General features: G+C 44.9%; 1 protein-coding gene across 1 annotated transcript; it reads left to right on the forward strand.

Moving 5' to 3' along the window:
* The first annotated feature begins 9,008 nt into the window (after positions 1-9,008).
* LOC133363229 (potassium voltage-gated channel subfamily A member 5-like) lies at positions 9,009-11,543 on the forward strand. Its single transcript, XM_061582607.1, has one exon. It carries the CDS (start codon positions 9,009-9,011, stop codon positions 10,899-10,901), a length of 1,893 nt encoding a protein of 630 aa, XP_061438591.1. The 3' UTR covers positions 10,902-11,543.
* The last annotated feature ends 1,772 nt before the right edge of the window (positions 11,544-13,315 follow it).

A 13,315-nucleotide genomic window follows, 5' to 3' on the forward strand; every position in this document is an offset into this window, starting at 1 on the left:
TTTCTTTGTAATTTTTTTAAAAAACATTTCCATTCCTACAAACAGGAAGTTCTCAGTTTAAAGGATAACTGTATCCTGAAACCCACCTGAGGTCATTCAACACAACCTTACGCAGGGAAAAGCAAAACTAGCTAAGTCCTCCTTTGTTCTGAAAAAGGAAACAAAGCCATAGACACATTTGCAATTTTGAGAAAATGCCAATGGGTGCCTGTGATGCATCCTTCCCTGGCTCTCCCTGTCAGGTTCCTACCTGCTCGTGGTTACTGCCTGTCTCTAGGCACCACCAGGGACTCCACCAGTCCAGACCGCACTCTCTTATGGTTTCTCTCCCCGCTCTAGCACAGATCTCAACAGATCCCCCTGCTAGGCAACCACCAGTAACGTCCCAATACTAGTATTCCCAGAGACTCTGAATACTGGTATTGTTATTCTCTTCACCGCTGCCACCATTTGTTACAGTTCCCCTTCAGCTTTGGTCATTACCTTACCCTCCCTTCTGGTCTGTGAAACCCCAGCCAAGGATCAGGCCTTTGGTAAACCAAATTAAGTATTTATTACAGATAACAAAGCTAACAAGATTAACAAGATTTCTTCTTAAGGCACATAAGCATATGGTTTTACTCAATACTAATCCAAACTCCACCTCCCTCCTGGTAAACAACTCTCTAAACCCCACCAAGCAACACACTCTTTCTCTTCTCCCCCCAGATTCCACTCTCACTCTTCCTTTTATACATTCAGCCATTTTAAACACTCAGCCAATCATCTCGCATTCTACTGCCCATTCACTCCCCCTCTTTCACTCCACTTACCATGTATCTTCTAAAACAACAACACTTACCATATATACATTAATATAGAAACATCACATTTCCCCCCCCTTAAACAACAGCAGAGTATTATTCCTGTTCCAGGATTTATACGTTGCGTTAACAAATAAAAGTCTCTATGGGGAAAATGTCTTTCTTTGTTCCTCTGTCTGGTCACGTCACTGCAGTCCCAGCCACTTGCCTGGAAAGTCCATCGGCCAGTACATTGTCCTTGCCTTTGATGAACTGGAAGTCCACTTGATAGTCCTGTAGGGCCCAGGACCACCTCTGCAGCATAGTGTTATGGTTTTTCATAGTCTGCAACCATAACAAGGCCCGATGATCCGTAGTCACTGTGAATCTTCGTCCCCACACGTATGGGCGCAACTTGTTCAGTCCCCACAAGACCGCTAGGCACTCCTTCTGGACCGACGAATAGTTTTTCTCCCTCGGCGTCAGCTTGCAACTCAGATACGCCACTGGATGTCTGGTGCCTTCTCTCTCCTGTAGCAAGACGACTCCCAGCGCCAGGTCCGATGCATCTGTAGCCACGATGAATGGTTTCTCATAGTCTGGTGCTATTAATATGGGTCCTTGGCACAAGGCTTGCTTCAGTAGATCAAAAGCCTTCTGACATTCATCCGTCCATACCACACGTTCAGAACACTTCTTCTTGGTCAATTCATGCAAGGGGGTTGCTATTTCCCCAAAATTTCTCACAAACTTCCTATAAAATCCAGCCACACCCAGAAATGCCCTTACTTGTTTTTTGGTTAAGGGGATCGGCCACGCTTGTATTGCCTCCACCTTGCTCCATAAGGGGGTGATTTTCCCACTCCCCACCTTATGTCCTAAATAGATTACTTCCTTTAGTCCAAACTGGCATTTCTTAGCTTTTATTGTGAGGCCTGCTTTTCTTAAGGCCTCCAATACTGTTGTCAGGTGTTGGACATGCTCAGGCACCGACTTGCTAAAAATGGCCACGTCATCAATATAGGCCACTGCAAAATCTGACATGCCTCGCAACACAGTATTGATTAGCCTCTGAAATGAACTTGGTGAGTTCCTTAGTCCCATGGGTAAGGTCACAAACTCATATAACCCATCTGGTGTACTGAAGGCAGTTTTGGCTCTGGATTGCTCGTCTAGTTCCATTTGCCAAAATCCTTTACAGAGATCTAGTGTAGAGATAATGGTTGCTGCCCCCAATAACTCTAACATTGCGTCTACCCTAGGCATAGGATACGCATCTGGAACAGTAATTTTATTGATTAGCCGATAATCAATGCAAAACCTTGTCGTTCCATCTTTTTTCGGAACCAGGACAATACTTGAGGCCCAGGGACTGATGGATTCCCTGATCACTCCTAATTCCAGCATATCTTCCACCTCCTTTTTGATCTCATTCAAAACTTTCCCATTCACACGGTACGGAACAGATCTGATTGGGGCATGATCTCCAGTATCAATGGAATGTATAACTATACTGGTTCGGCCAGGTTTGTTGCTAAAGAGATTCCTATAGGTTTTCAAAACTCTCAGAATCTCTTCTTTTACTTCCTCCTCTACCTCCTCTGACCATTCCACTTGATCTACCCCTCCTTTGTCTTTGCTTTCCTGTACCAAATCTGGAAGTTCAGGCCCACTTCCCTCAGGGAATAAGGTAACTTGCAACACCTTTGCATCCCTGGTATGGTAAGGCTTTAACATATTTACATGAACCACTTTGCTTTTGTTTAATTGGTCTGTGGTGATTACATATGTCACTGTGTCAAGCCTTTCTCTGATGGTATATGGTCCTTCCCAGTTAGCCTGTAATTTGTCATGTTTCCTGGGTATGAACGCCATAACCATATCTCCCACATCATACACAAGTTCTCTGGCTGTTCTGTCATACCAGTAACTTTGCTTCTCCTGTGCATGACTCAAATTCTCTTTCACTACTTCCATCATTGATGTTAATTTATTGTGGAATTCCAATACAAAATCTACTACAGAAGTTTTGTACTCTCCCAGAGTTCCTTCCCATGAATTTTTTAGCAGTTCCAAAGGTCCCCTCACTTTTCTAGTAAACATTAGTTCAAAGGGTGAGAAGCCTGTTGACTCCTGAGGGACTTCTCTGTATGCAAATAAGAAGCATCCCAAACGTTCATCCCAGTCTTGTGGGTGATCTTGAACATAGCTTCTTATCATGCCCTTCAAAACTCCATTGAATCTCTCAGTTAGCCCATTAGTGGCGGGATGGTAAGTAGTGGTCTTTAGATGTTTTAGACCACAACATTTCCACATACATTGCATCACTTCTCCCATGAATACACTGCCTTGATCTGTCAGCACTTCATGAGGGAAACCCAGCCTCATAAAGATTTTTAATAAAGCCTCTGCCACTACAGGGGCTTCTACAGATCTCAGTGCTTCTGCGTCTGGGTACCTGGTGGCAAAATCCACCACCACCACTAGATATTTCTTGCCATGCCTTGTGGGTTTGGAAAAAGGGCCCACCAAATCTATTCCCACTCTATAAAAGGGTTGTCCAATTATAGGAAGGGGCTTTAAGGGTGCCTTGGTCTTTACTCCACTCTTTCCCACCTTTTGGCATATTCCACAAGATAGACAATGTTGTTTTACATCCTTGGAGATATTTGGCCAATAATAATGTGCAGCCAATCTCCTCTTGGTCTTTTTTATTCCCAGATGTCCTGCACATGGGACATCGTGGGCTACCTCTAGCAATCTGGTTCTGTATTTGCTAGGTACTATCAATTGCTTCACTGGTTCACATTCACCCTTTCTCTCAGCAGGCATCCACAGTCTATATAAAATCCCATTCTCACACACAACTTGATTCCTCAGTTTGTCAGTGAAAGGAATCTGTTGGGTCAGGGCTTGTTCCTTTATCTGCTTCAAACTTATATCTTTATGCAGCTCTTCCCTGAATTGATCTGCTTCTTCCCCAGAGACCACTTGATACAGTTTGTCTTCTTCAGCAGGCCTGCTAGTGGTTGCTATGGTGACCTGAGGCTGGCTAACAGATTCCACCCTGTTTGTTTCAGTCCCCCTTAATATGGCTTCTTTTTCTCTGCCAATTTGCTGTCTGGTCACTACATAGATCTTTCCTTGGGTGCCCATTACATCCCTTCCCAGTATTACTGGTTCTTGTTGTTGGGCATTAATGCCTACTTTATATTGGCCCTCTCGGCCTCTCCAAGTCATATCCACCAGGGCCACAGGCAAACTTTCTGGCTGACCTCTCACTCCTTGGATAGTCACAGTTTCCTGAGGTAATATTACCTCAGATTTTATTAAATCTGGCCTCAGTAATGTCTGAGCGGCACCAGTATCAAGCAATGCCCAATAATTTGCCCCTTGTACACTCACTTCCTCTCTCAGACTTGAATCAAGGTCTGTTACTTCTGTCCAGTTTATCTGGCAGAACTGAACCTCTTTCGCTGTTTCTAAAGCCTTGGGCTCTGTTTTCACTGCCCTTGTCTGAGCAGGATTACTAATGGGGTTGGCAACCTCACATTGAAAACGTAGGTGCCCCGGTCTACCACATTTGTAGCATAATTTCTCCTCACTTTTAGGGTACACAGATCCACTCTGGGGTGTCCTGTGCCCTTCAGATTTTACTGGAGGACCCACTCGCTGTGGTACCACATCCCTTCTGCCAGCACTATATGGTCTGGGTTTAAACTCTCTTGATGTTTTCCCCACCCAGCCAGTTCTATTGGAGGTGAAGTGATCCGCCATCTCTGCGGCCTCCTGCACAGATGTAGGGGAACGGTCTTTGACCAGGAGCCTTATTTCTGGTGGTAACTGATGGTATAATTGATCCAGTATCATGAGGCTTTTCACCTCTTCCACTGACTGAGCTTTGGCACTACTCATCCACTTTCCAAATATATCCATCAACTTTGCTCCCAGTTCCACAAAAGACCTCCCTGTCTGTATCTGGCAGTTTCTGAAAAGCTTTCTAAAATAATCAGGCCCCAGTCTGAATCTTTTAAACACTGCTTCTTTGAATTCAGCATAGGTGACAGGCCTGTCTGAGGGGAAATATTGGTATACCTCAGCCAATTCCCCTTTAATCAGGTTTGATAAATACTGCATGTATTTATCTTCAGGTAGCCCCCACAACTGAGCTGCTTTTTCAAAGGTGCTGAGGTAAATTTGAGGATCTTGACCAGGCTCATAGACAGCAAAGTCCTTTGGAGTAATTTTTATTTTTGCTCCATCTCTGTCTTTCCTTGTCTCATCAGAATGAAACTTCTCTCTTTCAAATTTTAACTTTTCTGCCTGTAATTCCGCATCCACTCTCATTCTCTCAAATTCCAACTCCCTCTGTTTTTCTTTTTTCTCAGCCTCAAAGACCCGCTGCTTATCTTTCTCATCAGCCTCCCTCCTCAACTTCTCTCTCAGGTACTCTATATAAGCGGGATTGCTTAAGTATCCTTCTGGGGTCTCTTCTCTGACAGGTTGCTTTTGCTGGGCAGTTGCAAATCCTATAAGTGCTACCCTCAATTCATCTACCCCTTTACCCTCGTGAGGTAAATTGAATGTTATGCACTTCTCCACCAGCTCCTCTCTTTTCATTTTTATGTATTCAGCCATGGTGTTTGAGTTCACTCACTCTTTGCCACACACTCTTTGCCAGTCACTCTCACAAATAATCTTGTTTTGTTATTTCTGTTTGCCACACCACTGTTAGGGATTCTCTAGTATTCGTACCACCGCTACAGCCAACACCTGTGACGTAGTCTCCTTTGTCACCATGTGTCTTTGGGACTCTCTTTGGTTTGTATCCCACCGCTACTGCCACCACATGTGATGCGTCCTTCCCTGGCTCTCCCTGTCAGGTTCCTACCTGCTCGTGGTTACTGCCTGTCTCTAGGCACCACCAGGGACTCCACCAGTCCGGACTGTCCTTTTTTATTGTTTCTCTCCCCGCTCTAGCACAGATCTCAACAGATCCCCCTGCTAGGCAACCACCAGTCACGTCCTAATACTAGTATTCCCAGAGACTCTGAATACTGGTATTGTTATTCTCTTCACCGCTGCCACCATTTGTTACAGTTCCCCTTCAGCCTTGGTCATTACCTTACCCTCCCTTCTGGTCTGTGAAACCCCAGCCAAGGATCAGGCCTTTGGTAAACCAAATTAAGTATTTATTACAGATAACAAAGCTAACAAGATTAACAAGATTTCTTCTTAAGGCACATAAGCATATGGTTTTACTCAATACTAATCCGAACTCCACCTCCCTCCTGGTAAACAACTCTCTAAACCCCACCAAGCAACCCACTCAGTTCTCTTCTCCCCCCCAGATTCCACTCTCACTCTTCCTTTTATACATTCAGCCATTTTAAACACTCAGCCAATCATCTCGCATTCTACTGCCCATTCACTCCCCCTCTTTCACTCCACTTACCATGTATCTTCTAAAACAACAACACTTACCATATATACATTAATATAGGAACATCACAGTGCCAAGTAACAAAATGGATGCCGGTCGATATGTGCCATAATGGCTGCCACATGTGAAAGTGCAGAAAAAGGCCACATTTGCCCTATATATTTAAAGCATCATCATAACAGTCATGGCTTCCCCAAAAGAATACTGGGAACTCTAGTTTGTTAAGGGTATTGAGAGTTCTTAAGAGACCCTATGTCTCCCAGAGAGCTATAGTTTCCGGAGTGGTTTAACGATCAGTTCTTCCAGGGAAATTGAGAATTGTAGCTCTGTGAGGTCTTCTAACAACTCTCAGCACTCTTAACACCTCAGTTCTTAGGATTCTTTATGGGAAGCCATGACTGTTTAAACAGGTACTGCTCCAAATGTAAAGTGCAGAGAGACAGAACCATAACCTGATGCAGGCATGCCCCATCAGTGGGACACCACTGTGTTTCCTCATGAAGAGCTCTTTGCATGTCTCCTCTGTTCAGAATGAAAGGGTAAGTGTCCATTCCTAGCATCCAATGAAATGTGGGCACATTTAAGGGTGTGTTCAATGTAGACAGGAGCAAGAAAGCCTTTTTCTTGGGCACTGTGTATTTTTGATGGGGATATTTCATGGATGCCATAAAAAATACTGGAAGGCATACTGGTGCCCATGGGCCACAGATGGGCAATCCCAGTGTGTGTAAAATAAATATGAAATTGGTCAAAGCCTGCCCTGGATGGTTGCACCCCCCCCAAGGAGCAGGTATGTAGTCTGGGCTGCTTCTGGATCCAGTTTTGTCACAAAATGCTGAAGGAATGAGACCCTGTCAGCACATGCTCAGAGATCTGCAGTAGCTGCCAATTTGCTACTGGGCTATGTTCAAGGTGTTACTAGTGGTATATAAAGCCCTTAACAGCTCAGGACCAGTTTATTTGCAAGATTGCCTTACCCCACATGTGCCAACTCAACCTCTTCAGTCTGCAGAACTGGCACTGTTACAGGTGTCACATTCTGTACGTTCTGCACTGGTAAGAAATCAATATTTTAGTGTAGCACCACCTATACTTTGGAACTCCCTGCCTATTGACATTAAGCACACGTCCACTATATTTTTTTCAGTACCTGCTTAAACATTTTTTGTTTAGGTAAGCCCATCCAGACACATAGATGTTGATGTCTTTTTAGCTTTCTGTTAATTGTAATTATCTTTTCAATGTTTTAATTACTTGTTTTTAGCTATTTTTATTTATAGTTTTAATATTTTTGTAAACCACTTGGAGGTTTTATCACAATGCAGTTGTATATAAAATTTTAAAAATCTCTTTACAAAAAGATTAATCCATGAATGGTGCAATTCCTTAGTAATCTTTTGGCTATTGTTGATACTGTCTGTGTGGGCATATATAGCACTGTGTGAGCACATCTTTTAATTAGAAGGGGAATTCTATGCACCATGGTATTGCAAGATTACTTCTTTTTCAAAAGGAAAGGAATAAGGATTAATGCAAGCTTTCGTTTTTGTAGTCCAGCTCTGAAAATCCATGGGCCCTTTGAAAGTGGAGGGATGTGCTGATGTAATGATGAAGACTGCAACTCTCTGCATACATGTGAGCAGACAAGCACAGGACTGTGTGGTAGAGTGTGGGCTGGGAAGTCCATTTCACCATAGCTGTAAGCTCACTAGGTAGGATCTTAGGCAAGCTACTTTCTCTCCGAGATTAAAAAATATATACTGATCTACCTATATGGTTGTTTTAAGGAGTACTGCTGATAACACGTGAAACGCTTTGAACAAAACTGCTACATAAATTGTAAATGTTTTGTGATTTGCAACCTCAAATGATATTATTTGCGGAGATAATCTGACTTTTCACTCCTGCCCGCCATTTATTTTCTGCTAAAAATGTACTGGCAAACCATCAGTCCGGCTTTCCTTATGTATAATCCTCTCCCTGCCCCCTTGTGTGCTGGATGATGAATCTAATATCACAAGGGAACAGTAATAATCTCTTGTATTATTCCTGGGAAGCCGCAGTTCCACCTTCACCCACCGCCGTATTTGCCTAAGAAAAACAACCGCCCATTTCCCAGCAGCGTTCCTTGTTTCATTCCTAAGCATAGCACCTTCTCCGATCACGCTGGTTCAGGGTTCATAACCAAACAGGTGTGCCTCGTTATTCCAACAACACTGGGATTTACTCAAGAGTGATTGGGAAGAAACGTACAGAGAGGGATGGTAATAGATTTGATCCGTTGTTTGCGCTGTGGTAGCCAGAGCTTCTATCTCGTCCTGCAAGGAGGAAAATGTCCAGGAAGCCATACACAGAGCATCTCTTCTTCCTCCTCCGGCCGCCGTGATGTGGGCGGTCTTTTGCTTAGGAAGGGTGGGGCGGCGGGAACCGGGTGCTGTGCCTAAGCTGGTGGTTGGAACGTACGGCTTTGCCAAGGCGGCGGTTACGCTGGGGAGCTGGGGTGATCAGAGCAGCCAGGACATCCCCCCCCGTGCTTGCCTTGGAGTGAAACCGAGATCCTGTTTTGACGTCAAGACCAAGCCGCCAAACGAGCGACTCCGTCCTCTCCGGGTTTCCCAGCTGCGTCCTGCGCTCTGTGCGCGCCTGAGGGGGAAGGAAGCGCGCAGTCCAGTCTAGACGTGGCTGGCTCGGACGGGCAGCCGCCGCCGCCGCCGCCGCGCGCGAGAAAAGCGCAGCATCCTGGCCGCTGCCTCTTTGTACTGCTGCTGTTGCCGCTGCTGCCCATGGAGATCGCGCTGGTAACACTCGAGAACGGAGGCGCCACGGCCATCGGAGGAGGCGAAGATGGCACCGGGGCAGGACTAAGCAGGGCAGCGCGGCACAGGCGAGATCCGCTCCAGCTGCCCACCTCGGCGCCTCGGCGGAATGAGTGCGGCGGCAAGGAAGGCTGCCCCCAGCCGGACCATCGGGAGGAAACTGTGGCGGCGGCGCCGGCTGGAGCCTCGAGCTCGCCAAACAGCCTCCTGCGCAGGGACGCCGTTGCCGCGCCGTTGCCGCGGGGCCTCCTCTTGCGCCCGCCGGCGGCGGCAGTGTCGACACCAGAGGAAGGGGGACCTCACTTGGGCACGGCCAGGGCTCCCTCAGTCGGCCATCATCCTTCTCCCTCCGCTGCGGCGGCTACTGGCGAGGAGGGCGACGACGGCGAGGAAGAGGGCCAGAGGGCCCGGCATGGCCAGCAGCGAGTTCTCATCAACATCTCCGGCCTGCGCTTCGAGACCCACTTGGGCACACTCGACCAGTTCCCAGACACGTTACTGGGCGACCCGGAGAAGCGCATGCGCTACTTCGACCCCCTGCGCAACGAGTACTTCTTTGACCGCAACCGGCCAAGCTTTGACGGCATCCTGTACTTCTACCAGTCGGGGGGCAAGCTTCGGCGGCCCGTCAACGTTTCCATAGATGTCTTCGCCGACGAAATCCGCTTCTATCAGCTGGGCGAGGATGCCATGGAGAGGTTCCGGGAGGACGAAGGCTTCATCAAGGAGGAGGAAAAGCCTCTGCCCGTCAACGAGTTCCAGCTCCAGGTGTGGCTCATCTTTGAGTACCCCGAAAGCTCCAGCTCAGCTCGTGGCATCGCCATAGTCTCGGTGCTGGTTATCCTCATCTCCATCATTACCTTTTGCCTGGAGACCTTGCCCGAGTTCCATGATGAGCAGCAGATCCACGTGCCCCTTCTCCCTCCATCTAATGGCACCACTGGAAATACTCCCCAGCAGCAGCCTCCCAGTGCCCTGACTGACCCCTTCTTCATTATTGAGACCACTTGTGTCATTTGGTTCACCTTCGAATTACTGGCGCGTTTTTTTGCTTGCCCTAGCAAACCTGAGTTCTCCAGAAATATCATGAACATCATTGACATTGTAGCCATTATCCCTTACTTCATCACTTTGGGGACTGAACTGGCTCAAGAACAGCAGAAGGAACAGCCAGGAAGCATTAGCAATGGAGGCCAGCAGCAAGCCATGTCCTTGGCCACCCTGAGAGTCATCCGCCTGGTCAGGGTCTTTAGGATCTTCAAGCTCTCCAGGCACTCCAAGGGGCTGCAGATCTTGGGACAGACTTTGAAAGCTAGTATGAGGGAACTTGGTCTTCTCATCTTCTTTCTTTTCATTGGAGTAATTCTCTTCTCCAGTGCTGTGTATTTTGCTGAGGTTGATGACCCTGAATCACATTTCTCTAGTATACCTGATGCCTTCTGGTGGGCAGTGGTCACCATGACCACAGTGGGTTATGGTGATATGAGGCCTGTCACTGTAGGGGGCAAAATCGTGGGTTCCTTGTGTGCCATTGCTGGTGTGCTCACCATTGCCCTGCCTGTGCCTGTTATTGTGTCCAACTTCAACTACTTCTACCACCGAGAAACTGACCATGAAGAACAGGCCATCCTCAAGGAGGAGTCTAGTAGTAGTGCTCAGGGCAGTTCAGCTGGGGACTTGAATAGACAAACCAGTAAAAACTCTTTGGACAAATCTGTTGTGCACTTGGAGAATATTGAGGGGATTAACAATGGGGCTAGAAATGTAGAGAAGGCCAATATCATAGCTAAAACCAGTGTAGATCTCAGAAAATCTCTCTATGCACTCTGTCTAGATACCAACAGGGAAACAGACTTGTAAGACAAAAGACTTGTAAGACAAAGAAAGCAACGTTTACTTGATGGAATTATTAGGGAAGACTAAATGGTTCTGTCACTTAGTATTCATTTTTAAACACGGTAGTTGTTCTAAAGAAACCTCCAAAAATACAAGTTATTTTGTTTCATTTTCGTTTGAAATATTCTTTCTCTCTTCCTCACCCCCACCTCTACCCCAATGAGACTGAGTGTCCTCTATTTATAAAACCAGCTAAGATTAAGCTAGACATCTCCCATTATCTAGGAGGCTTTCTATAAGCTATTAAGTGCAAACTGATGTTGCTTGCAGATAATTTATTTTATTAAAAAGAACGTGTGTAGCACATTTCGCTTGTCCAACCCTTTTTTCCATGGGTAGTAAATGGATTTGTTGCTGGTACTGTAGTTTCAATCTGAAATATTTCTATTTTCTAGAGGTATGCGTATATATATAGATGAAAAGGAGCACTTTTTTTGGTGATGTATGTCTTCATAAAATCTCTAGAAATGTTTAGCTTAATATATCCCCCCCTTTTAGTACAAAACTGATTTATCTTATGTGTGAAGTGAATGCAGTACTTTCTAGCAGAAAAACATTTTGTTGCCTGAGTTGGGTTTTTGTTCTCTCACTGAGCCTTAAATTACTAAAAACACATATATTTCTTAATAAACTCATTTAATACTGTATCATATTTCTGATAATCTAATGATGTGCTTTTTATCCCAGGAAACAAAAATCTTAAAAGTTTGTTGATGGTGTTTGTCCTTTATAACTGTCATGTTTGAAGGGTAATTTGTTACTAGAACATTGTCAGAACATTTTTAAATTAGGTTTGATCCGAGTGCACAACAGATCAAAGGCAATGGAAGTAAGCTGACCTGGGCTACTACTACTGGGAGGAAAGGTGGGATATAAATCTAATAAATAAATAAAATAAGCAAAGCATGAGAATAAATATGTTCAGGATGTGAAGCCTTTTGAACTACACTCCAGATTCTAGGTAGTATCATTCAATGGTCTCTGTATGCTCATGACAGTATTTCAGCAATGGGTACTTCTGAAAGCATCTAATTCATTATGTTGTTATTTAAATAATACTCCTTGCACTAAGCAAGGGTGGGGAGACCTATTTGCTTTAGAGTTTTGTTTAACAGAACTATCTTTATTAATACAGAACTTTCCAGCTAGGATAATGAAGCCTGCAGTGCAATCAGCTGAACCACATAATCAGACAGCCATTGTTTTGTTATTGTTAATGCTGCAACAAACCAAGTTGTGTGTGTGTATTTATGTGTTTTCCACCCTTCTTTTTGGTGAACTCCTGTTGCAACATGAATGGAGGTTTCAGTTCATCACTTTACACAACCCATAGAAGAGGATTAGCACTCAAGGTTAGTTTATGTCTAATTCAACAATATTCTTAACGAATCCACATTTGTTAATGATGTTTTAGGCAAGAAAGTACGTTGAATCAAGGTAGTTTTAAATCACCGTTGCCTTATCTATACAGCTTAGACCTCAGATGCCCATGAATTTTATCTTCTGTTGTATTGATGATAACTCTTTCGTTACATTCTGTGGAGAACTCAGCAGAGGCAAGCTCAAGTCACTAGAACCAAGAGAGAAAGCTTTTTTTTTTTTTGGACTGTACCATTTCAAGCTGAAGGTGGGGTATTTCTCTGTGAAGAATTCAAACATTTAACCTCCTCCCAACTCATACTACTACCACAGTCTGGGGGAAAATGTTCCACTTGATTCTGCTGGCAGTATAAATTGGCCCTCAGTTTTATACTCTACAGTTCAGAAATTAAAGAGGAACAAATGAACTGGCTCATACCTTGCAAATAAGAGCAGAACTACCATGCCATGTAGCATCATGATTTCTGATTAGGGTTGCCAGGTCCATGGCCTGAGACTGATCCTGTGTCTTTAGGAGAAGAGAAGGTCAGCCAAGTACAGGTGTTCTTGCAACTCTGTAATGGGAAAAGCCACAAGGTGGAATTCTCCCTCCCTCCTCCACAACTTTTAAAGATACAGAAGACCTCTTGGAGGCTGGGCCTGGCAACCAAGAGGTCTTCTGTATCTTCAAAAGTTGTGCAGGGGGAAGGGAGAATTCCACCTTTTTTCTCATTACAGTGTTGCAAGAACAGTGTTGTTTTGCCCCTGACTGTGGGAAAGGTTCCCTAAAAACAGCTGAAGGAAAGGGATTCTCCATTAGGGAAAACATGTAAGCTGAAAGGGTTAAGAGCCTCCACACACCAGTTGCCCTTCAAATTGCCATCTTAGTGGCTACATTTTATAAGACAAAGTCTGTAAATATAGTTCTGTCCTAAATCTATACAAGCTACTATCCCCATATAATAGTTTATTGTCAAAACTAGTTGGCCATTGCAGAACATTTTTTTTTTAAAAAATCA

This window comes from Rhineura floridana, chromosome 8, assembly GCF_030035675.1.
Source record: "Rhineura floridana isolate rRhiFlo1 chromosome 8, rRhiFlo1.hap2, whole genome shotgun sequence".
NCBI classification, from domain to species: Eukaryota; Metazoa; Chordata; class Lepidosauria; order Squamata; family Rhineuridae; genus Rhineura; species Rhineura floridana.

What these genes read in the sequence shown, in the direction of transcription:
- LOC133363229 (XM_061582607.1), top strand. Translation starts at nt 9,009, where the DNA reads ATGGAGATCGCGCTGGTAACACTCGAGAACGGAGGCGCCACGGCCATC.